Source organism: Amblyomma maculatum, chromosome 11, assembly GCF_055883805.1.
Source record: "Amblyomma maculatum isolate TAMU_Amacu chromosome 11, ASM5588380v1, whole genome shotgun sequence".
Classification (NCBI taxonomy): Eukaryota; Metazoa; Arthropoda; class Arachnida; order Ixodida; family Ixodidae; genus Amblyomma; species Amblyomma maculatum.
Window position 1 is genome coordinate 15,929,151 of NC_139354.1, and position 25,902 is coordinate 15,955,052.

The window sequence follows — 25,902 nt, forward strand, 5'->3', positions numbered from 1 at the left end:
AGCACTCCCCAAGGGGTCATCGTGTGCGCCCATCTGGCCATTTGGCATTGTGTACTAAGTATAGTGTAAATTTCAAACGAGAGCTTGTGCTTTTTCTGTCTTTTTTCTTGCGTAGAAATAAATCAACGCTGCCTCCATCTTTTTCATAGCCACAAATGCAATTACCCAAGAAGGCGCAACCTCCTCGGCGCGCTCCTAAATACGCCTAAGCTATAATCTTCCTGCAAAACCAAAAAAAAAAATGATTGCTCGACAGTATTTTAAGCAGCATAGAACTATCTTTACCTTAATTGCATTTTGCTTGATGCATGGGTGGTCTTCCAATCTTCACATCTGTTCGCGCTTAACTGAAAGTGATACCCTGCGCATACCTGATCTCAATTAGGTACTCGGAGTCTTAAGCTGAACTCATCTCACAGAGAATCTATCCCATGCAGAATCTATCCTATCTCTCGCCTATGCAGGTTACAGGGGGTGAATTCTCAATTTCCTTGTGGTTGTTGTTGCTGTTGCTATTGCTGCTGTTGCTGTTGTTGTTGCTGTTGTTATTCTTGGTGTTGTTGGTGGTGGTGGTGGTGTTGTTGTAGCTGTTGTTGTTGTTACTGTTGCTGTTGTTACTGTTGCTGTTGTTCCTGTTGTTGTTGTTGTTTCGTTCACTCCTTTGAGTTGCTAATATTAGGACAGACTTTTCATCTTGTATTTTGGCTTTCTACTGGACACTAGTTGAAAGAAATAGCGAAGACACCTCCATTAATGTACGTCGAAGAACTTGCAAATTTCAGACACCGAATACGTCAGTGCTCTCCGGCCTGTCTTATGACCACTGCGTTGGAGAATAGCAATTGGGTACACACCTCTGATTTCTAGTATAAGCACGCAGTGCTACAGTTTGAATCAAGCAATATGCAGTATGTATTTTTCATTTTCTGTCTTCCATACACATAATAAACAATCTACTGTATAATCGTGACGTATAGAGCTGCTTCCGAATTACCAAGCAGTCGGAAAAGCTGTGGCGAAGCATCGCACTCTAATACATTTTTGATGAATCAACGATCCCGTACCAGACTTCTACAACAGTTCTTTCTGATGCATGTATGCAAATCCTATGCATGTATGTCTAGCAGCACTGCTTGCATTGTAAAATTTCCGCTTTCAGGAAGAATAGAGCTGCACTGTGAGCGTTAGCAAGGATAATGTGATTGAAACTGGTGTAGAAAAGGGACGTTAGTGAGAGACGCTTTTGTCTTGCAGTGCATATAGTTAAGTTGATGATCATGTTGATGATTACCGTGATCCTTATCCCACACGTCCTTTCAGGAAATTCTGTCGGCCATGAAGGAAGAGGAACAAAACCGACACCAAGTGGTAAGCGCACTCAAAACCTCACTTCATTATTCTAGCTAAGTATTCTATGTGTTTTACTGTTTGTTTTGATGCGTGGCCGACTTAAAAAGGATTTCAGGCTTGACACTTCAGGCGACTATTTATATTGCCCAGAATAGCCTGCTGGTCCTTTGCGCACGTTTTGACAAGGGGAAAAGCGAAAATAAATGTGTACCTTAATAAAGCATGTTGCCGGGCTAGTTGGTCTAACATCTTTTAAAACTGGGAAAAAACCCTGGCGCAAAAAATTTCACACACACAAAAGAGAGAGGCAAAGGGACAACAAACAAGCGCCAGGGTTTTTTCCCAGTTTTATAAGATGCGTAGTTGAAATACTTCTGGGAGAAGAATTAACTCTGCCATGGTGTATTTGTGCAGGCTCAACTAGCCATCTCGAATTTGACCGAGCGAATTGCTTCTACGCTTGACGAATTCCAGGTAAGCAAAACCAAAGTATTGCGCGAAGCGTACACAACTCATTTGGTGAATGAGTCAACGTCGTATGACCAAGTTCTGGCTCTGGTATTGTCGCGAGCTGCCGGCAGTGTTCGAAACGTGGCAGGAAAAATAGAGGCGTACAGTTGATCAATAAGTGCTAGGCAATAGAGCGTGGAATGCGATGGGTGATTAGTGGTTGATACTAAAGTCATAATTCTCTACCGACGATTAAAAATAAGTTTCATAACCCTAAAAACAAAATCAATTAAAAATAAAAAACAAGAAAGATAAATAAAAGTATCACTTATGAAACAGATTAAAATAGGAAAAACCAAAAAGTTCCGAGTCACTGCGCCGTAGTTTCTCGTAGCTAAAAAGTAGAGGACTCAAACGAACGCAAGCTATCAAGACAAAACTAATTGTCTTAACTTTTGTTCCTGTTGTGATATCAGTTAATATGTCTTACCCTCCTAAGCCATTTCGTTCTTTTCGATGTTTAATTATTGGCCTCTTCTCAGGAGGTATTTTTTTTATGATCATTCTTCCCTCTGTTTAATTTGTTACATTCTGATTGACTCTGCGCTCCTAGCTCATTGCAAAATAGCATGGCGCTGAAAATTCCCCGCCTGTGCAGCTTTTCTAGACATCTTAGATTCAGGATACCTATCAGTAATCTTATAAAGTAAGCAACTACGTCCTTCTTTCAAGTCTTATTTTATTTTTCCTCATGGCTCTCACCCTAAGTGAAACTAAGCAACAATCCACACTGAGCAGCGGGGAAGAAAATAGCAGTAACCAAAATGTCCTTCACGTTTAAGAATGGAATGCATATCACTTAAACCAACAGCAACATACCTTATTTAGTTTCTTTGTCATCAAAAATAGCTAGATGACCTATTTAACCCCTATGTAGTATGCTAACTTTAGCTATGCAAAACCTTCGACATACTTTTTTATTCATCCAAAAGATCGCTTCAACAAAGTGAGCGCTCTACCAAACGAGATACGAGTTCGCACCTGGTCAAGGTTACTCTGTGCACCTCTTACTCATCCATGTATTCCAAAGGCAACCAACGGTCAAACACAACTGGCCCTGATGTGTTTAAAAATAGAATGTTCGTGTCCTTGGGAAGCTTTCCTAAGCGGTGCCTTCAAAGATGTAATTCGCCACTTACACGTGTTCTTGTAGAAGCTTGCGCAGATTTCCGGTTTCTATTATTTCAAACTTATCTCTTACATTTAATGTTACGCACGGCTGCTTTGTACGTTATGTAGAAAGGAGTGTAGCTTTTGATGCGCCCCGGCGACATATTAGGTAACTTATTCATACTTGCACTTTTTGGCATATTTCGTCATCTTATAAGTTTTCACTCTCTCTTTGTGTCCCTCTTGCACCTGAGAAAGCCTGCAAACCAACGTCACTTGCAATCATGTGAACTGTTGTGGTTCTCAGAGGTTAGGAGGTCTCCCGTCTAATGGTGTGGCTTTCTAGAACATCTGTCTTTAAACAGAGTGACACCCTTCGGAAAATGGTTCGTAACACGGCAGCATAACTGTCGTGCCGCGGAGGCTTATTGGTTATGGCACTCGATTGCGGATCCCAAGGACACAGGCTAAATTCCGACCGACGTGCCCACTTTAAGATTCAATCGAAAAGCAAGGCGCCCCTGTAATGTACATGTTAACGAGCCCTCCCCGTGTCCTGGGTCACTTTGGGCTTTGAAACCCGAAAAGCTACAAACAAACGTCGATACAGTTCTAGTTCCCGTCCTTCAGTTCGCCTGCGCTCACGTCGCACAGTACTCAGGCGCCATCGCTTTTTACCGCCATTTAAAACCGGCTGCCGCTGCAGGGATTTGATCCCGTATCCTTGGGATCAACTGTCGAGCACTCTAGCTACTGAGCCACCGCGGCGGAGCCTTCAAGAAGCAGTGAAGACAACTTTTCCTACGAGGCCTGCACACAGCTATAAATTTTGTTTTTTGCAGGAGGAGTGCGACAGACTAAGAGGAGGCATCGATCAAATGTCTTCAGACATCAGTCAGGTATAGTGAGCACAATTCAATTCTTCAAACTTATTAAACTATTTCTATACGATACCCAGAGGGTTGCTATCGCATAACAACCCGATCCCCCTACCCCCGTGAGAGAATAAATATGATTGGCCTAGTCAGTGATGAGGCCATAAAGGTACAGTCACTATGATGTGAATTATTCAAAATGTCCGTGTGGCCCACGCGAAAAGTTTTGGGGTCTTGTGGCAACCCCTGACACGTGTCGAAGAACGTGCTGACGAATAAGAAACGAAAGTGACCCGCACTCGCAAAAAAACGCACAAACACAAAGGACTGTTTGAATAATATGAATGAAGAATATTCATCTCACTATTCATTTTTTTTCGCTCATTCCTCCTAAACTACAGGTGAGACAGAAAAACAGTTTGTGTCAGTTCAATGACAATACTCCCATTTTAATGCCGAGCACTAGTATATCTCACGATGGCGGATGATCGTATAGCGCGTCCAAAAGTATACCATGTAACTACTCAAGATGCCAAGTACAAACCGCTTTTGAGATGTTGAGCATGATTCCAGGCTCTGCTTAAGTTTTATATGAAGCCCTAGTGCGTTTCCATGTTCACTCAGTTATTTTTTCTCACTATTGAACAAAATACGTCACATTCTCTAGCCATTTGTGCTATGTATATGCTTTGAGGCTTCCACGTGCTCGTGATTTTATTTTACATTTTTGTTAAAAAAATATTACATATTAGTCTCTATCTTGCATCGCAGAATTTTCACTTACCACTTTTGCATTTCCAGGTCACGCTGGGTTTCCAACGAGAGTTACGAAACCTTGTGAACAGTTTCTTCCCAAGTGGAGAACAAGAGAGTCTAAACCCTGAAAACCAGTGAAGAGAGAAAACCGTCACGGAATGCCGCCGTTATAGCAAGAATCTTTTTTACACGGCCATGACGCACCTGGAAGTATCTTTACCAAAAGTACAACCTGGCGCATGGTTATTTCCAAGTCGTGTAAAGGATTCGTCACATCTCCCCGGAATATCAAGGGTTCTTTAATGGTCAAGACAAGGGTTGTTACAACACAGACATTTAAAGGTTAAGAGGTGCCCCGGTGTCTCACTATCTGGCTTAGAAGCAAACTGGCTATCTGTAGAAAGATAATACGTTCAAACCACATCAGTAGAGTATTTTAATTTTGCAGAGATTAGTCACGTTTTATCCGGTCGATGCTCACAAACCGATGTCACCTTTCGTGCGTTTGACTTCATTATTTTAGGAACGGCAGGCTGTTAAAATAACTGCAATGTTCGCAAGTGTCAGGTGCGCTTGTTTTGCCCATTGTTTAAACTGCTAGTTCTGTAGCACGTTATTTTCCTGGCTTCTTGATTTGCCTCGAAACTCGTATTTTTGTTTTTAGCGCGAACGGTAGGGGACATGTTTCAGTAGCAACTAGAGAAGACTGGGGCTCGGTAGTTTGCTGCAGCACCCGAAATTCGACCACAAAGGAGGCGGAAGAGGTGGCCATCGCGCTAGCTCTAACACAACAACAGGTCAAAATTATAGTTACAGACTCCAAATCAGCGATTAGAAACTTTGACGCGGGCCGCATTTCGGCCATAGCAGCAAGAGTGTTGGCCAGTGGTCCACCACCGGCAGAGCAGGTCGCGCTCATTTGGACACCGGCGCACCAGGGGTTGAGGGGGAACGAGAAAGCGCACGTACTGGCCCGAGGATTAGCTACATTCCGGGATCCCAGTGACGACTTATGCGCAACCCCGTACCCCTTGCGCGATGAGGAGCCCCTACAGTTCGACGATGACCTTAACACCTACCAAGATATCCTAAATCATTACAAATTAGGCAGATCAGTACTACCAAAATCGTGTAAGCAACTCACCAAAAGCGAGGGGGTTATGTGGCGTAAGCTACAGGCTGCAGTATTTCCGAACCCCCAGCTTTACAGCAAGTGGCACCCGGAAATTTTTATCCCCAGGTGCAAACGTTGCGATGGCATAGCGGACATGATCCATATGATATGGACGTGTCCTAGATTTGGAAAACCTGACCGAACAGATGAGTCCTGGGAGGCACTACTTCTCAAGCAGGACGAAAAAGGGCAACGAGAAGTCATCCGTCTTGCTCTGGCCGCTGCTCAGGTCCAAGGGATCCAGGTCGACGGCTGAGGGGGAGGACATGGTTGGGACAGAGCTTCGCCTCGGATCCTCACCAACCTTTTAACGGGTGCAATAAATGTTATTTCTCTCTCTAGCGGATGACAGTAGAGAAATTAGGGACTCATTTTAGCATACTTATGAAAACTCAAAATTCCCTGAAAATTAGGCTATCATAATGAATTTTTAATGTGCGGTGTTCATTACTGCGTAGTTTGTGGCTCATGTTTCTGTGTAAGATAATTTATAAGGAAGTAGCACTAATGGACGCGAGTACTGCCGATAAGGCCGCAATAGCGGCTTCCGGGTGTCGCGTACGGTACCCTACTGATCGAGCTAAGGTGGTGGCGGCCGCCTAAGCTGCTGCGATGTAGTGAATTTTAGGTTGCATGTGCCGTACGTAACCTTGACTCTCTTTAGCAGTGCTGTGATGGAGAATAGCAAACCTCATCGCGCGTTTGGACCCCGTCGGTGGTGTCCCGTTATCCTGTCTTCTACAATATACTCCATTCTCTTCAATGCAAAAAAAAAAAATAGTGTGTTATTAATCTCCACTTCATCAACGCGTCAAATTGAAATAAAACATTCGCCTGTAATTTCATTGGTGACAATCACTGTTCACTTCCTCGAAAAGTACTTTTTCATTTTGACTAGTTTTTGCAATTGGGGTTCCTTTCATTATTTTTTTTTCTGGAGGGAAGGGAGAGGGGGGGGGGGGGTTTAGTTGGTCAGGGAGGAAGATAACAGTAAATAATTTCTCTCTCCGATTGCTATATTGGCTGGCGGCCGTGATCTATTTTTCGTTCCTGCTGCGCTTGCTGAGATTTTTTTGCACTTTGGGAAAAGTAAATAAAGTTCGAAACGCATTCCAGTGAAAACCCGCCGAGGTAACGCAGTGGTTACGGCGCTCGACTATTGTGCCCAAGGACTGCCTCGGCGGCCGTTTTTCGATGGAGGCGAAAAACAAGGCGCCCATGTGCTGTGATTGATTTATAGGAAGGGAAAGGAGCTGTAACTGTCTCACTTGTATTCTGTGGACACCTCAACTGCGCCGCAAGGGAAGGGAGGAAGGTGGGAGTGAAAGTGGAAAGAGAGAAAGAGGAGTCGTAGTGGAGGGCTACGGAGTAATTTCGACCACCTGGGGATCTTTAACGTGCGCTGACATCGCACAGGACACGGACGCCTCTTCGTTTCGCCTCCATCGAAACGCAGCCGCCGAGGTCGGGTTCGAACCCGGGTACTCCGGCACAGTAGTCGGGCGTCTTACCACTGCACCAGCCCGGCGGGGCGCCCGTGTGCTGTGCGATGTCAGTGCACGTTAAAGAACCCCAGGTGGGCGAAATTTCCGGAGTCCTCCACTAAGGCGTCTCTCATAGCCTGAGTCGCTTTGTGACGTTAAACCCCCCAAACCAAACCAAACCCGCATTCCGGTGAAAGTATTTTTAGGGTAGGAAACGCTGAGAACGCAAGCACCCAGCTCCTATACTCGGGGACACTTTTTCTTGGCTATGAAGCCAAAGCTACAGAGCCAAAACGCACCATCTTCCTACGCAGCTGAATATAGTCCCTAGTTACATGAGTAGTTTCTGCAAAAACAAATTGAAATCATAGCGCTAGTTATTTACGGTATATTGTTTATACCAGAACTGATTTTCCGAAATGAAGCTGCTATGCCTAAAACACTTGTCGTGGTTCCACCTGGTTTTCTTCCGTTATGTCTGTCGCGAGTTTTAGAGACGCCCCGACTTTGCAGACAAGATGGCGACTGCCGCCTGTTCGGGTCGTTCCGGTTCTGGTTCGTTCACACCGCAACGACTTGAAGCGTTTTCACCAGGCAAGATTAGAGTCAAGTTCAAGAGACGCTGGCTGTCGAAGCAAACGAAAGAAATGATCTGCAACGTCTATGTAGGCCGAAAGCCGCGCGGTCGGACTACATGGCGGAGCGACACGTTTAAAGACCCTGCCTCCCTACCTTTGCGCCCATTGCCAAGAAGAAGTGTCCCCGAGTTTAGTATCGAATATTTTATATGACAAGAAATGAATGCCATTTCAGTACTACCCCCGCTCCTGGTCAGTAGTTGTGAAGAGGCAATCAACATGACGTAAGCGGTATTGAACATCTAAAAGTAGTCTGAATGAGGAGCCTTCCAGTATCACTTATCAGCATTCCGGTGAAAGTATTTTTAGGGTAGGAAACGCTGAGAACGCAAGCACCCAGCTCCTAGTATCGAATATTTTATATGACAAGAAATGAATGCCATTTCAGTAGTACCCCCGCTCCTGGTCAGTAGTTGTGAAGAGGCAATCAACCTGACGTAAGCGGTATTGAACATCTAAAAGTAGTCTGAATCAGGAGCCTTCCAGTATCACTTATCCCCTCCTTCCGACGCCTCTTTCTCTCCTCCTAAAGGTACTTAAACAAAATAGACTAAATACATGACTCCCCACAGAGCGGAACACTAAAGGGGTGACAACTAATATTGGGTGACAGCGGGCATCGTTTCGGGACGCCTCTTTCTCTCCTCCTAAAGGTACTTATACAAAATAGACTAAATGCATGACTCCCCACAGAGCGGAACACTAAAGGGGTGACAACTAATATTGGGTGACCGCGGGCCTCGTTTCGGGACGCCTCTTTCTCTCCCCTAAAGGTACTTATACAAAATAGACTAAATACATGGCTCCCCACAGAGCGGAACACTAAAGGAGTGACAAATAAAATTGGATGACCGCGGGCCTCGTTTCTGGACGCCTCTTACTCTCCTCCTATACAAAATATACTAAATACATGACTCCCCGCAGAGCGGAACACTAAAGCGATGACAACTTATGTTGAATGACAGCTATTGATGTACCATCTCCTTCAACAATAAAGCTAGAAGTCACGTTGGGAAGACTGCATACATGTTCTGGTTCAACATTAATGTCTAGCGTATCCTTCATCACCTTCATCAAAACTGACTACTTTATCATATCTACAGAACTTTGTTTGAGAGAGGAAAGACAACTTTTGTTCCCAATGATGATCAAAACGCATACTTTTTTGAAAAACCTTTCAGGAAGAACATAAAAGAGCAATCCGAGTGACTCGTCTGAAGAGAAATTAGAAAGGCGTAGTTAGAGCACCAGTTTCTTGCTTTAGTTTGGTTCGTTGTTGCGACTGTAGGAAGAAGGAAAAGAAAATGCACGGGCTTGCTAATGGCTCTGTAGCTGAGCCCCCTCCGCTGCCTGATTGATTGATTTATAGGAAGGGAAAGGCACGGTAACTGTCTCACTTGTTCTCTGCGGACACCTCAACGCGCCCTTAAGGGAAGGGAGGAAGGTGGGAGTGAAAGTGGAAATAAAGAAAGAGGAGCCGTAGTGGAGGGCTACGGAGTAATTTCGACCACCTGGAGATCTTTAACGTACGTTTACATGCGTCTGTGCGTTGGCGGCACAGACGCCGCCGAAGTTGTCGATTCTGAACCGTTTTCGCCTTCATGGCTTTCCTTAACTATCACATAAAAACATTCTTTTAGACTTTTTTAAGAGCCGCAACAGTTCGCTGTTTTCAGGTGTAGGGTGTAGGTCAAAATTCGCACCGTCTTCTCCAAATACTATCTTCTTGTTTAGTGCAAACTTAATTACAAGGGCGTTCCTTTATTTAACGCTATATTTATTTAACATTGTATGTTTCACATTTCACCAAGTTGTCGCAAACCTCTAGGAGTAACACTGCGAGGCTGTGTCGCTACTTTTGAATCTGAACACTTAATGAGTGACTATGATTTGGCAACAACGCTAATAGAGTCCCAAAATACTGCGAACCGAGCATACGAATAGCGCCCTCTTGCCACTTTGAAATTCCTTCTAACCGAACGTGTAGTCCTGGCTCAGGGTTGCATGCTGTGAGCAAAAGTGGCGTACAACACTCAGCCAGTGACAGAGCTCGGGAAAACAACACCAAAATGCCATCTAGTGACAGCGTTAAGGACACCGATAGCGCCACTTGCATGTGGATAAAATGGGGCTCCGCCACTATTGTCTCCATCTTAGATAGCTTTTGCTAGATAATGTTGGAATGTAGTTTTCTCGGGCTTCGCCACCGGTTTAGTATTGTATGATACTTTTGCTCAAGACTTTACCTTACGAATACTCTAAAATTCCTTTTTGAGCTGCCCTTATCTCACGAACAACGAAAATATTCGCAAATGCATAGCGTAGTTTCAGGTTGCAAGATCCGTTGCGTGGCAGTCGCCTTGCGAGCGGGGACTGATACGCGCTCTTTCTGTTCGTTCTGTTTTCGCTTCGAGCGCGGCCGAGTGGGCGCGTAGACGGAAATAAAAAAAAAAAAAATACCCACTCGGCGCTTATCATTTGTTGCTATGGGAGCCAACGGTTCGTATCGGGCATGGCTGGTTCCGCAGTGAGACGCACCGCACTGCTCCGGCTCAACAGAACTGAGGTGCGTCGTGTTTCCTTGCTTCACTCAAAAGTTCAGAATGGACATACTTGATTCAGGATTTCTTGTCTTGTTCGAATTGCAGCTCTTTGTTAGTACCGAGTTAAGCAAATGCTCCTCACTACACACTATGTATTTACGTCCACTTGCTGGCATTGTAGGACGCGACTGTTTACCTGCTTCGCCCAGCAGACTGGGCTGCATAACCCGAGATATGAGCATTAATCGCGGTGCTTGCTGTAACGTCGCGGCTGTTAGAGGTACTGAAGCACGATTTCGCGGTGTCAGAAACTATTTAATCTGTTGCGTTTCTATCGTGTATGCATTAAGCCTTGTGAAATCACGTTGTGCTTGTTGTATCAAGCTAGCGTACAGGTCAGCTTCCCATGACTCGTCCTCCTCTACCGTGTCTATTTTTTCCTTTTCGAGTAAGTAGTATGACATCTAAGGGTCTCTGCCAGACTTCTGTCGTCTGTCGGCTTTCCGATTTATGCACTCGGTAGTCTTCGGAACACATTCGGATTCTATCGAAAGCTGTATTCGGAACGGAACTATGAGGCATAATTTTAGTGTTTCTCGCATTGATCACATTCGAAACACTATGGGCCTCACGTAGAGAGAGTGTGCATGAAGTGGAAAGATAATTTCAGCACAGATGCATTATCTATATCCACCGCCTGTTTATGGCTTGCCTGGCAAAGGCATTTCATCAGTGATTGCTGCGGGCGGCAGATATAGTGCGTTGGCAACCGTACAGTAGTGAGCATGTTAGTTTAGAGTGCTTGAGCTGTGGCCGGCAGGAAAAAGATGCGAAATTTTATTTCACGTAGCGGTTTTCACAGGTCATATTGTGCTCATACCCTGCCAGAAGCAAAATGATGGGACCCCAAAAAAACAATCTGTGATTAGACTTCACATTATTTTTTCCGCTGGCAACCGTTCTGCGCTCTGGCGCTCTATCCAAGCGTCCTTTCCTCTGCGCTCGAAAAATTGTCAGCTGCGTTGTATTCCGCGACGTCTGCAGAGGCGCCTGATAGTAATATCTTGGGGTGCACGTTTCAAGAACAGGCACCGTAGCTTCGTCAGCTAAGTAACGCGCTATAAGAGAGCGCTCCTGGTTCGGTAACTGACTAAAATGTGCTTTGTTCTTGGGTCTAACTTCCAGAAAGGAGTTGTATGATGTGAGGGTCGCTTTAGTGGAGAGTTTTGGATTAATATCGACTCATAAGCGTGCGCTTAAACCACGCTATGCCGACGTTTTTTGTCTGTTTTTTTTTTTTTTTTCGCTTCCATTGCATAGATGCATGGATAGATAGAATATAAGAGCGTCCCTTTGAAACGGGGTGGTAGCAGTTGCTATCATGCTCGTTTTGTTTTTCCTCTATCTTGGATATGGTTTTAGGTCGGTTAACTGTACCATAATTTCATTTATTGAATTATTTCCACATTACTAACATTGTCATTTTTCTGCTTTTAAGCCACCTTCGCTTTTTGCTAGCTTCCACTGCAGATTCGTTCAAAACGGAGTGCATCAGACGAGCAGTAGGCTTGGTGGACCAGCGACTTCCGCTGATAACGTGTTTCCGTGACTATATGGCGCCCATTTCGAAAAGCACGTACCTTCGTGTTCTAGAGCGAAAGCGCTACTTCATGATCTCTCTCTCTCTTCTCATGGGGTAGCAGGCGTTGAGGATGAGGATGGGAGGATGAGATCAGAATCTAGCCTTTCCGGACTTTCGGATCCCGATTTATACTCGCTGCCCACGCCATGAGACGCGCCGTAAGCTCGCGCGGCGTGATTAAATCGGAGCTTTATACTCTTGTCGCTACTGGAATCCGGCAGCGTAGTATATTACGCTCTTCCTCACAAGCGTGCCTCTGGTATCCCAACCAGCACATACCACCGACCCAATATTGGTTCGATGTTGGCAGTGCGCTGGACCAATGTACGGTGGCTAGAATGGGAGGTGAGAGTTTCGCAGCGGGCCGCGCATGCATGCATGTGTCGTAGTGATTCATGCTGTTGACAGGTGGCGCGCGCGTAGTGTCTTAGATGCCTCTTTTCGCTGGGGGACGTTTGTCAGGTGCATGCGCGTCTGTGCTGTTGTGCGTTTTCTCGCCGCGTTGCTAGCAATCTTTTTTGTTTTCTGATTACGTTTACCCAGTGTAACTTTAACATGTCCTGAGTACACGGGTATAATGGAGAGACGTGTCAAGCGTCAAACGCATTGTTTTGCGCCCGGGTGCGCGTCAGGATACGTCTCCGCCAGAAACAAAGGCAAGAAAGTCTCCACTTTTGCTGCCCCGAGCGACGAAGAAAGGCTGAAAGTGTGGCAACGTGCGGTACCACGTGCAGACAGACCCCTGGAGAAAACATCTGTGCTCTGTGAATTGCACTTCGAGCAAAGGTTCATCGTACGAGACTACATCCACGTTGTAAATGGGGAGACCGTAAGGATTCCCCGCGGCCGGCCATGCCTGTCTGAAGACGCCGTCCCCACTCTGTTTCCGAACACTCCGGCATATCTTTCGAAGAGGCTGCCCGAGAAGAGGAAGTCAAGAACATCGAGAGGCGAGGTTCTCGGGAAACGGATAAAAGGGAGCGACGGCTCTCCATGCAAGGTTGCTTCATTCGGGGCTGACAGCACCCAGGACTCCGTGGCAACTGACGACGACACAGCAGCGGATGGCAGAGCGATTCATTACGCCTGCAGCCGGGAAAAGCTGGACAAGTTAACAGGCGAAAATCTTCCAAGTGAATTCTGGTCGAGGAACATTGTCGCGGAAGCGCCCAAGTCACTTGCATTCAGTGTTTTTTCTCAGGCTGGTGACAGCGTGTGCTTTAAAAAGCTAGTGTTGTGCTCAGCGGAAGATACACACTATCACTGGGCCGTGTTCGTGCAAGGCGCGGCGGTGAAACAAGTCGATGTGTTTGACCCTCAAGGTGTGCAAAGCCTGCTTCAGTTGGTTGATCAAATGAATGTATGTCCTGGATTTGAGCAGAGCTTGGCGCCGATTGTACAGCATCAAAGTCGCAGCCGAGTAAATTACAAAATGCACGGAAATAGGCTGCACAGCAAAGGCTGTCGAGGGGTGTCCCAAGGCGAAAAGCCATGCATTCAGTGCAAGTACCTGCGGAAGCTTTTAGTAAATCAAGCTTGCTATAAGAAGAGGAAGGCGAAGGCGGCTCCTGTTTCCAACACATCAAAAAAACTTGTAAAGTGCAGCGTGAAGCTGCGTCGCGAAAAGGCGAAGGTTGCTAAGCTGAAAGCAATTATGACAGCAATGAAAAAAGAAAATGCCTCTATTTCAGAGGGGAAGCTGGAGGAGAGCCTCTCTCAACTGCCTGAAAAGCAGCGGCAGCAAGTTCAAGCATGCTTTCAAGCTTCAAGAAGAAAAGGCACTCAGGGGATGACATATAGCCAAGAATGGGTATTGGAGTGTATCCTAATGAAAATAAGGAGCCCCAAGCTATACGAGTACATTCGTAAGCAAAAGGTGATGATACTTCCTAGCAAGAGTTGCCTGCACAAGTATATGAAGAGCTATAAGAGCTCTTTTGGCCTCAATGAGAATATGTTTGCTGCAATCGCGGAAAAAACGAAGAGCGTGGATGAGTTTGAGAGGCATGGGGGCATTCTGATCGATGAAATGAAGCTTTCAGAAAGCCTGAAGATGACAAACAGTGGTTTTATTGAGGGCTTCGTTGATCTGGGTGCCTATACTTCTCCAGACCAAAGCAAGGAGACCTGTGACCATGGTCTAGTGGTATTATTTCAGCCATTTTCTGGAAAGTTCCAGCAGATCCTTGCCACCTTTGCTTCACATAGCAATGTGAAAGCAGAAATTCTTTCAAAGATTGTGGTTGACATCACATTAGCAGCTGAAAAGTCAGGCCTGTTTGTGGATTTTGTTACAACAGACGCTGCATCATGGAACAGGAGCATGTGGCGTGCTTTCGGCATCGAAGGGACCGCCAAGAAGACAGACTGCAAGGTCAAGCACCCTGCAGATGACAAAAGAAGCTTACACTTTTTGTCGGACTTTCCGCATCTTGTTAAATGTGTACGTAATTCTGTTGTGTCCAAAGGCTTTCACACACCGGAAGGATACGTTAGAATGGATGTTGTAAGAGAAGCCTGGAAATGTGACAACAGGGATGTTGTGAGGCTAAAAGCCATGCCACATGTAACTAGGGCAGTCATTGAGCCGAATGGATTTGAGAAGATGAAGGTCAACTTTGCTTTTTCACTATTTAGCGACGAGGTACTGAGAGGGCTCTATACTTACCAAGATGACATTGAACGAGTGTGCGGTGCTGGTTCAAGTGCAGCAACAGCATCATTTGTAAGGCGGATGTCTAAGCTTATAGCAGCTATGACATCTCGGAGCAGCCGTGGTGCTATGCTCATTGGTTCCCAAAGTCACACAGAGGTGAAGGATTTCTTAGACTACATAGACACCTGGGAAACACAAATAGGAAAGGTAGGCTTTCTTACGCAAGGCACAGCTCAAGGGCTTCGCGTTACGCTTAGAAGCACAATATCCCTTCTTGATTACCTCACAGAAAAGCTCGACTACAAGTACCTAATGACCTCTCGTTTGAGTCAGGATCGCTTAGAAAATTTATTCTGTATCCTTAGGCAAATGTCAGGCAACAATGACCACCCTACACCGTCACAGTTCTTGATTTCAGTCAATTGTTTGTCGTTTTGTAGTTTAGCGAAGGCCCCGCCAAATGGAAATGTGTCGCCCTCGTTAATGAAGAGCCTGCTCTCGGCAAGCACTGAAAGGCCAGGAAACATTCAAGGAAAACTTGATCAGCTGATGGATATTGGATGCCTCAACGAAGTGCATGAGGTGCTTGCATCATGCGACCTACTTTCTGATCATGAGGCGACTGTTGCAATAAGGAGCGACTCGCGGATATCCTACTATGTCGCAGGATATGTTGCTCGGAAGATGATGAGCAAAACAAAGTGCCATGACTGCTCTAGAGCACTGCTCCTTCCAGCTGGCTGTAACTTTCCAAAGGAAGCTGGCCTCACACAAGAGGTTGATAAGGGAGGGTTGCTCTATCCATCTCACGAGCTTCAGAAATTGATTGTGAAGCTAGAGGATTCATTCACACATTGCTTCAGCATCAATAAGTTGAAGGCCAACAGCGTGATGGATTTGATTTCTTCTTTAGCAAGGAACAGGCTAAATACAGTTGGCTGCGACAAACGCAGCACAGAAGTAACAAACCATGTTGTGAAGTTTTATGCACTAACAAGGCTACACTTTTTAGTACAAGCAGAGAACAAGGCTAGAGACGGAAAGAGGCAGAGAATGCGGCACCTTAAGCTGAGGCGTGTTACTTGAGGCTGTGTTGTCCCTTGCAAGCTGTTTTAATTTTTTGTGTTCTGATTTAGACTGCATCACTTGCTTGCCCTTACCGGCTGTCTTTGCCCACATACTTGTCTGTCCCTGCAATAAAATTTTGTGTGGAACTGCAAGATCCCTGTGTGCTTTTTCCTGCTTGAGAACGAAACGCTGGCTCACAGACAAGAGAAATGCGGCGCCTTTTTTCGGCAACAACTTGATGCGTTCTTTCACAGGCAGAAATAGCTAAAAATAAAAGTTTTTGGCGAGCGCCTCCTACCCGTCGGGGTTACTCGCGCATTGAGTATGGTTGCGTGTAATGCTAGGCTTGTTATCTTTAACTGCCCACGTCGGCCGATTAACATTCTATGTTCCTATGGTGGGCAAGCGTCACACATGCTCCTCGACGCTCAAACAACGCAAAACTACCACGCTCACAGAGCGCGCGAGCAGCGGGAGCGAGCCGCCGAGCCAGCCGAGCGCGATCTAAGTGTCGACAGCAGCGCCGCCGCTGCAAGCATGATCGCTTGCTGCACTCCGCGCCGGCCAATGCTCTCACCTCCCATTCTAGCCACCGTAACCAATGTAGGACCAGCACACCCTTCCATTTTTTTAACGTCATCACGTGAGCATCGACCGTTCGCTTGATCAGCGCCCTATGACGGAACGAACCGACAAACTCGCCGAGAGTTGCCGCATGCGCACGAAGACCAGGCCACGGTGGCCGTCATCTGCTAAACTGTTCCTGGAGCTGCACGAAGCCCCCGACCCTTCGTTAACCACACAGCGAACACGGTAAAAGAGACTGCTGATAGTAGAAGTGTAAGCATTCCTTAAACAAATCTCACTATCTGCGTTCTATACTTATCAAAATCATGCGCCACAGCCGTATGCGCAAACTCCATACAAAACAAGAGCGAACGAAGGATCGATTGCAATGTTCGTTCGATAAACACTAAGTACGCTGGTTGCAGTTGGACGGCACGTGGCTTCTCCTGAATATCGGGGACGTGTTCCAGCATTATTACGATCATATAAAAAGGTCAGGGGCTGCGCGCCGTTCCTGGAACAGCCTAACTAGTAAAGGCCACCGTGGCTTGGTCTTGGTACGCACGCGGCAACTCTCGGCGAGTTTGCCGGTTCGTTCCGTCATAGGACTCTGATCAAGCGAACGGTCGACGCTTTCGTGATACTGTTAAAAATTGGATGGGTGTACATTGCCAACACAATACCAATATTGGGCCGGTTGTGAGTGCTGTCTGGGAGGTGATGGCGACGTCATCTACTACCTTTCAAAAGCAACTACTTCTTTCGCCCAGCTAATTATCTGCCATTCTTTGCCTCTCCTCTAGGAAAGGGAGAGTCATTGCTAACTTCGCAAGTTATTTTTGTGTGTATCTGGTGTGCAATGAAAGCTTTCCAAGTTTTTATGTAAAACTGGCATAAATTCCCGTCGGTGACATAGCCGTACGCAGTGTTGTGGCGTCCCTCGCAGTTTGCAGTTGTGGTACTACACACATGCATACGCATTTGTGTCAGCATATGTGTCTTCGTGCTTTCAGGTATTCTTGCAACGGTACGTGGCGTGCGTGCGCATACGTGTGTGTCGCGATATGAGTGTGCAGAGCTCTTCTCTGACACTGTGCGTGCGTGCGTGCGTGCGTGCGTGCGTGCATGCGTGCGTGCGTGCGTGCGTGCGTGCGTGCGTGCGTGCGTGCGTGCTATCTATGTCGATTAAGCGAGACAAATTCAATCCAATGCGTGCGTGGGCCTCTCTATAACCCGAACCAACTCAGGCAACTCATTGTACTGTGACATAACCCTCCATTCGCACTCTTTCCTTTTACTACCCCTTTCTTCAATGTAGCAGTTGCAGGCGAGGGTCACTTTGCCTCCGGACGACCACTCCACCTTTCCCTTACACTGAAATACTTTGTGTCTCTTTTAAGACTGACTGTGCAAAACAAAACACATGACACGGCACAGCAGAGGAGGCAGTTCGAATTCAGGGCCATAGTCCCATCAGAGGTCATAGCGGACTTGCCGTTTCCAACCAACGTCATTCGCGTCCACGCACTTATTTTCGGATTTGCGGGGGTGGGGGGGTGGGGGGGGGGGGGGGGTAGGTAACGTCCTGATTCCCTCCCTCTGAAGGCCTTTTGAAAATTGGTTTTGTTCGTTCAAAACCCTGACTTGCGATTTTTGTGTGCAGGGCTATAAACTTTACTTTAGCACTAGCCACCAAACTGTACTAATTAAAGAGGCCATTCAGAAGTATTAATTAGTTAATGACCATGTGATTAGAAAAATCTTACTCTAAATATGTACACCGCCGCTGAATGTTTATGTTCTGGGAAAATATTATTGTTAAATTTAAAGCTATATTTCCTTTAAAATATGTGAAAGCGCTCCCTGAAACACCCGGTACTTTTCAGCCAGACAGCGACCCCATGACTACGACATAGTTTTGAAACGTTTTAAAATGGGCAGCAGCTCGTGCCCTTCTATCCCTGTTATTGCAAAAGCAGCGTGTTGTACGAATCAGGATATAAAAACAAAGATTAGCAGCGCTGCTTTTCCTACATCGGTAACTGCTTCCGGGTGTTCCTTCAGGTTACCATGTTATTATGTTTCAACCGGCAACTTTTTCGCGAGCCAAAATTATCCCCGTCCTGATGGGCCTGGAGCTTTCACTGCAAATGGACATTAAATATGAATGAGGGGAACCAGGCCTTTTCATAATGAGTGCATTTTTCAAGGAGCTCTCACCAGATTATCAGTAAACCGGGTCTCGCATGGGTAATAAGATCTTTTAATTGCCTGTTCATGATAAGCCACCACCTGATCGCTCTAAACCAAGGCAGAAAGCACTTGCCTTTTTTTGTTTTGTTCTTCCACATTGTCCTACGTTTGACGGGAGTAACCGGAAAAAGCACTTGACTCAATCTAAATCTCGGTAGTAATGCAGGCAATATGGGACCAGAGTAAGTGAAAAAGCTCACAGCCTATAGCGACTAGACAGCTATCATGCGCAAGGGCAAAATATTAAAATTCCAATAAACAAGGGTAGTAAATGAATATATCATAGGGAAGGTCACGACCTTGGATTCAGACCTCACGAATGAATTGGCGGATGGAGCGCATAGGGTAGAATATCTGTTTATGAATGGCAGCTTAGCCGTATTCCTCATAAGAATGTGTACACCAATTGTATATTACCAATACTCACCTATGGAGCACATAGGCGGAGGCTAACTTCTCTTTAGCTGAATACAAATTGAGGACAACGGAGCTAGCTACCGAAAGAGAAATAATAGGTTCGATGTAAAGATACAGATAGAGTTGGTGCAGGAACAAACACAAGATAATAAAATCTTAGTCGAAATCGAGTATAAGAGGGCATACATACGGCCTGTAATGGATAGCCGATGGGTAAAGGAATTCTTTGGAATGGCGGAACGTTACAGGAGATGTCTTAAACTCGTGTGGACGATTTTATTAGGGAGCTAGCGGGTACAAGGAGACCACACTGGCACAGCATACTGTGAACAGGAGGGATATTGGGTGGGCCTTTTTCTTGGTGTACATTGGCTGATTACGGTGATGTTTGAATATGAGGTTTGACACGGCACAACTCAGGCGACAAGGGACACCGTAATAGGGGGCTCCGGACAATTTCTATCACTTGGAATGGACGCAAAGACACTTGCCTCAAAGAGGTACGTTCTTTTGTCCAGGTACGTGCACAACCATGCCAAGCAAGGTGCTGCTCCGGGGTTTCGCGCCCGATATCCCCGAAGATCAGACCGTGACCTTCTTCGATGATTTACCGGTAAAGGCAACGTGCGCGCAGTGCGACAACGTGTCGGCCGTGCTGCACAGAGATCCAGTGGGTCATGGCTACTGCACTTCCTGCATGAAGATGTGCACCATCCGAGAAAATTTTCAGTGTCCTGAATGCAATCGGCGATTCCCCGTCTCCCAAGTGAGAAACGAGTTTCGCCCATTTTTTTGTTTTCAGCTCATCTTTATTATTCACTTGATACCTTTTAACGCAGTTATGGTATTGAAGTTGTCACGAAATACTCTATTCCTGTCAAGAATCGGGGGAATATAATAGGAAGAAAAACAACGTGCTGTCATTTTTCTATGCGAGTACAAAGACAAATGTTCCACTAATTGCCTCAATTGAGGTCTCAAAAGGCGCTCTACAGGTTGATATATAGTCACTTTTCATAACACATTGTCAGTTAACCCCTTAATTTATAGGAATATACTCCACACGTTCTGCTATATTAAACGGAAAAGTATTGATCTCTAAGTTTCAAGAATTAGAACTTGAAGACGGGCTAGATCATTTGCTTTGACAAGACTGTGTGTTATGCGCTGATTCCGGAAAACGTTCCGAGTCTGTTCAATGCAATATTTCGAATTCTTTTTTTAACTGCCACACTATCGCATTTTTCAACTAGAATATTCCGTACCATGTGAATCACTTTCTGTAACGCCAGTGTCCTTTTTGCTCTGTTCGTAAACTGCAGCTTTACTTGAAGTTCTGCTCTAGGGTTTATATATGTTTGAATTGTTTATGTATCTTTCTGGCATCGCTTCTCCACTTCGAGGCCAGTGCTGAATGCAGTCTTCGGATAATAAAACCTAGTACAAAGACTGGGACACTAAGATGTATATCATAAAATACGGTTAGCATTGAAACAATCTGACACTAAGGGGTCAAACAATTCCTCTTTTAACCCCTATGAGTTTCTTGCCTAATGCGCGAATTATATCCTGAAGCGCTGCAGAAATTTACTCGTGTTAAACATTTATGAACCTTAAAAAAGCATTACCGGGAGCCCAGCGCGCACCCGCCATTTTGTAACTTATAGCTTGGCTAGAGGTAGCAAACCCTTATGCATTGGCTCACCGCAAGCTTGCGCGATAAATAGGTGTCCATCAGCCGCTGTTTGGTTGCGTGACATCAATTTCCACTTTTTGGCACCGAAAGCGTTAGTTATAGTAAGGTGACTGATAGACACCTCTTGAGGAGGAGACAAATACTCATTCCACCCTTTCAGTTTTGCTATAGCGCTGTATATTCGGGTCTAATTCGCTTTATTTTGTTTTGCAGTAGAGCGAGTTTAGTCGTTAAGTGGAGAAATATGGGAGAGGCCTTCGCCCTGCAGTGGGTATAGTCAGGCTGATGATGATGATGAGTTTAGTCGTCACTGCGTTTATGCAACACCTATGTTCTAGCCAAATGTAATGAAGCTATGTAAAAAAAAAAAGATGCAAAATATTTAACCAACACATTGATCGCACGCAAGTGAAGGTGGGTGAGAGTTGTGTTTAATTTATTTTTTTATTTAGAACATACTGCAGGCCTACAGTAGGCCCAAGCAGGAGGGGCGAATACATAATATATGCAAAAAGAACAGGATTAGCAAAATTGAAAAATGTTAAATACAAGTTGTAACACAAAATACAACAATAAATACAAGGCTCAGATGCAAAATACAAAAAGTAAACGTAGAAATAAATGGCTCTCAAATTAAATGCTGTGATGAAAACATTGAGTCAAAAGAATCAGCTCTGGTTAAAAGATCTGGCGGACACCTGTTCCACTCCTCAATGGTGCGTGGGAAAAAAATTAGCATTTAAAGGTGTTAATCCTACCACTGTAAGGGGTTAATGATTGTGCATGGTGATTTCGTGTTTGGCGAGTAGTGTTAGGTTTAAGGAAGGGGTCTGCATTCATAGACAGTTTATGGTTTTTTGGTAAGAAAAGTAGTTTCAGTCTGAATTTTCCGGCGCAGCTGTAATGATGCCTAGTCCGCTCAAGTTAAATCGCACCGACTACAAAAATGCATAAATAAATTGGTTTGCAAGAAAGAAAAGCTGCAGTATCTTTTACACTTGTTCTGTGGAGACCTGAACCGCGCCGTAAGTAAAGGGAAGAAGGTGGGAGTGAAAGTGTAAATAGAGAAATGGGTGCTGGTAGTGGAAGGCTATGGAGTAATTTTTGGGCTATGGGCCTAAGGAACAGCTTGAATACACAAGCTGCATATCGTTTTGAGCAACAGCTGAGTGAAGCATTTGCATCGAGCTGCTTTTTACGTATCTTTTAGAGCGTAAAGTCTACTGCTATAATTTATTTAGGCTACGTACTGCGCGTGCGCCAGTATCATCTGAACCTCCTAACGGCTGCGTCGCAGAACACATTGCCGCGGCTGCGTCTAAACGAACAGATCTTCCCTTCCCTTGCCGCTGCCGATCAAGCCTCGTGTAAAACTGCAACACTCTCTTGCGCCTCTTGGAAGAAATGACGCACACTAAACAGGCCAAGAAAGACTATACACCACAGGCACTGACTCGCCGAACCATATTAACAAGAAGTACCCCACGAGTGTCACGGACCCATCAGTTGCCCTTCCCGAAAGGAAGTTTTAATATCTAGACGCGCCTGCATGAGTGATAATGTTTTCTTGTTTTTGTATGCACCACCATATTAACAAGAAGTAGCCCACGTGTGTCACTGACCCATCAGTTGCCCTTTCCGAAAGGAAGTTTTAATATCTAGACGCGTCTGCACGAATGGTAATGTTTCGTTACAAAAACAACTTGCCAAGCACAGAAGCGTGGAAAGATCGCAGCGGCACCATCGACTGTGGTTGCGGCTAGCGGCCTATACTAGAGAAACTTCATTGCAGGATAGTTGAACCTACGCAGTTCTTTCACGATATTTCAAGAACCTCTCACACTATAAAAAGCATCCATATATGACATCGATGCTGCATTCAAGCATATCAAGGCAAACTTCAGAGGAAAATAATCCACGTTTCTCTGGAGCACTCTTCCTGATGGGGCTTTGCGTGAGCATTAAGCGAGGTGTGAGATATGCGCCTCAGGTTTCTCAAGATGACCCACCATTTTAAAATGCCCATCTGTCTCTGATAACAATGCTTTGCCAACGCTATTTAACAACTTTGGTAAAGCTGAAACAGCAGTCCACGCAACGCAACTCTCGACGGCCCTAGTTTTATTTCACGGGCCCAGGGCGCTGCCCACTAGCTAAGAAACAGAAATTTGTAGCATCCAGCCGGGACTACTGTATGTTAAACCTGTTAGGGTACGATGACTAAACTCTTGTGTGCCTTTGTCTGAGGACGAGCTTTTGTTTCAGTAACTAATAAGAATTTTCTTGAAAAAAAAAGCAAAACTATCAAAATTTTGGCAGCCAAACCAGTCTTGACAGTGTTGAAATAAACGTGGCCCACGTATGCTTCGAAGATGTGTTTCATGTGCTTTGCAACTTTTCTATAACTCATCTTCACCGACTTGATACTACCAGTAGCTTACATGGTCTTAGCAAAAAAAAGACGACGATTCTTGAAGCTTTATGCTTCCAAACCATGCAGCTTCCGAACAGAATTCACATCTGTCTACTTTTCCAAGTTAGATATTTGATTTCTGCTTCTGTGCATTATAATATTCTACTCCGCGGAAGACGGCGACAAACTACGAACTCCAGATCGGCTCTGATTAGTTGCTAATAATTTCTTCTTCAATAACCCTGCCAGTAGTATGCATGCATCTATTAATAGTTCTCTCCTTACATTTCAAGCTCAATGAAGATCGATCAGTCCGGGAAAAAATCAAAGCTATGAAGATTTTCTGCCCCAAGATCATCAAAGGAAAGCCAGTGCTGATCACTTTCAATGCCCTCAAGGTACGAAATGTTCATTGCCAGTCCTTGCTGTCTGTTTCAACCAAATCTTCTCTTACAAGTACACTAAATACTAATCCTCAGTGAAAATTTATTGTATGGCTATTTATGGCCATGATGACGTTTCTCCAGCAGCAATACAAGAAATTATAGACGAGAGAACACTTCGCAAACGTCTAAAAATCTTCGCAAACGTCGATTTAAAGACCTCCTGTCAAGTGACTCCTAAAAGAAGGCGAGGCCTAATGACCGCCATTTCAAAAATTGGCCAAGCTACAACAAAATCCGCCATACCAATCTTTCAGTCTCAGACTAGGGGTTGTTTCATAAGACAGTGAATACCTAAATGTCCCCCCACCGCTGGCACCTAAACCTCCCATCACTATTTTTGTTAATTTACTTTTATAAACAGCAATGACACACAGGTACCTATCAAACATTTATTTTTGCAGCACTCCACCCCTCTTCAAGTACTCCCCTCTCCCATACCACTCCATACCGTCTCTGTCGGGACACCTTTACCGAAAAGGACGGGTTGACGCCATTTTAAAGTCAGTGTCTGTGTTGCCTAGCATCTGGGATCCACATTTGAAAATTGGTGTCAACGAACTCATTTCTGTTGTGAAATCAGCCAGTGAGCTCGACACCTGTATATCGTTTTTTTTTAATTTGTACTTTCTTCTTTTCTGGCTAAAAAAAGGCTTCATTCTCTTAAAACAGGTCTACATGTAACTAGAAAGCGGTAGTTTGTCCTCAATGGCCCTTTGAACACTGAAATATTTGCCTGCAAGTAACACAAAATTTGGCTGTCCCCGACTATCTCAATGCCAGCACTGCTTGTCGTCGTCGTCTTTACTGCAGTTTATTTTCATATTTCCATATTTTATTTCCATATTTACCCCGGAAAGAGACTGCAGCCATGAAATTAGGAGACGCCTGCTTCTGGGAAAGAGAGCCATGGCTAGCCTTGACCGCCTAGTAAAGAGCAGAGACATTAGTCTGCCAACCAAGATCCGTATAACTCGTGCTATGGTCTTTCCAGTTGTGATGTATGGATGCGAGAGTTGGACTGTGAAAAAGTCTGACCGCCGAAGAATTGCGCGCGTTTGAATTGTGGTGCTGGCGAAGACTCTTAAGAGTTCCTTGGACGGCCAGAAGATCAAATAAGTCGATATTGTCGACCATAAACCCTGACTGCTCATTGGAGGGTCAAATTCTAAAGTTAAAGCTCAGCTACTTTGGTCACCTGATGAGAAGAGAGGAGTCGCTGGAGAAAGGTTTGATGTTGGGAAAGGTTGAGGGTCACCAGAGAAGGGGTAGGCAGCGAACGCGATGGTTAGATGGCATCCTCGAGGCGCTGCAGATTAAGTTATGTGATGTTAGGAAGATAGTGAGAGACCGGAAAGCGTGGCGTGATATGGTCCATAGTCCATAGGGTCACGAAGAGTCGGACACGACTGAACGACTGAACTGAACTGATTTTCCATATATCACGATGCCATTTTTTACTTTATAGTAGTGGTGTTTTCCTGTAGTGCATATGAAACGTTATTGTTTTTCATTGACAATTGCTAACTCTGTATTCGTTTGCCACTGCTGTAAAATGGCCTACTCATTTTAAAGAAGCATAAGCTTCATTTTTGTTTCCTATAGGCTCACCTTAAACACTGCTCTTGTGACCAGGCTGTTGACACTCCTACCGACGTTGATCAACCTACTTCCCTTCCGGTAATGTGCATCCGTATTTTTACAAAATGCACTCTGTTTCGCCGTGACTGCTTATATTGATAAGATAATTAAATGAGCTTTACGATAAGAGCCTGTGATGTTTAAATGTCTAGCCAACGACATGTTTATGATTGCTGTCCGTAAGATTTGTGTAGTAAAACCGTTACTTTGTTCGTGTGCATTTGCAGCACATCGCCACAAAAGCATTTAAAATAAAATGACAGGTTGAGACTGCAAAGTTACCATTGCTCAGAATCTCTTAAAAGGGTGGAAGAACGGGCTAGCTGGTAGTCCACCTTAGGAAAACAATACAGCGCACCCTTGACACACAGCCAAAGAAAAAAACAACACAGCGCTGACTTCAACAGGTTATTTTATTGCAGAACGACACAATATATATGTTCGAAAAATGGGCTGGAAAGCATTGGAAACAGCTGCTGGATTTGCATGCGAAAGAAAGATAACGTACGAAAAGTTGAAAAGACGCGAGATAACAAAGCTGAACATAGCAAAGCGAGACAACAAAGCTAGAAAAAAAAAGGAAGGGCGATTAAAAGGATGGAGCCAATAGGCAAAAAAGTAACAAATAACACTATGGGAGGACAAGAAAACAAAATGCAATACAAA

At 45.0% G+C, this 25,902-nt stretch overlaps 2 protein-coding genes across 6 annotated transcripts in view; both read left to right on the forward strand.

Annotated features, from left to right (window-relative positions):
- LOC146172930 (uncharacterized) overlaps positions 1-6,620 on the forward strand; it is a 25,502-nt gene extending 18,882 nt beyond the window's left edge. For both annotated transcript variants that reach the window (XM_084583388.1, XM_084583387.1), the window contains 4 exons: positions 1,321-1,368; positions 1,765-1,824; positions 3,813-3,869; positions 4,647-6,620. In XM_084583388.1, the coding sequence (XP_084439514.1) occupies positions 1,321-1,368; positions 1,765-1,824; positions 3,813-3,869; positions 4,647-4,739 (258 nt within the window). In that variant the 3' untranslated portion in view covers positions 4,740-6,620. The remainder of the gene's footprint in view (positions 1-1,320; positions 1,369-1,764; positions 1,825-3,812; positions 3,870-4,646) is intronic.
- Positions 6,621-10,346: 3,726 nt separating this feature from the next.
- LOC146172931 (uncharacterized) overlaps positions 10,347-25,902 on the forward strand; it is a 44,141-nt gene continuing 28,585 nt past the window's right edge. For 2 of the 4 annotated variants that reach the window (XM_084585564.1, XM_084585566.1), the window contains exons 1-4: positions 10,347-10,463; positions 19,562-19,809; positions 23,446-23,550; positions 25,201-25,275. In XM_084585564.1, coding sequence (XP_084441690.1) covers positions 19,576-19,809; positions 23,446-23,550; positions 25,201-25,275 — 414 coding nt within the window. In that variant the 5' untranslated portion in view covers positions 10,347-10,463; positions 19,562-19,575. Of the gene's footprint in view, positions 10,464-17,176; positions 17,215-19,561; positions 19,810-23,445; positions 23,551-25,200; positions 25,276-25,902 lie in introns of all 4 variants that reach the window. The other 2 variants (XM_084585565.1, XM_084585567.1) reach the window with 2 other exon arrangements.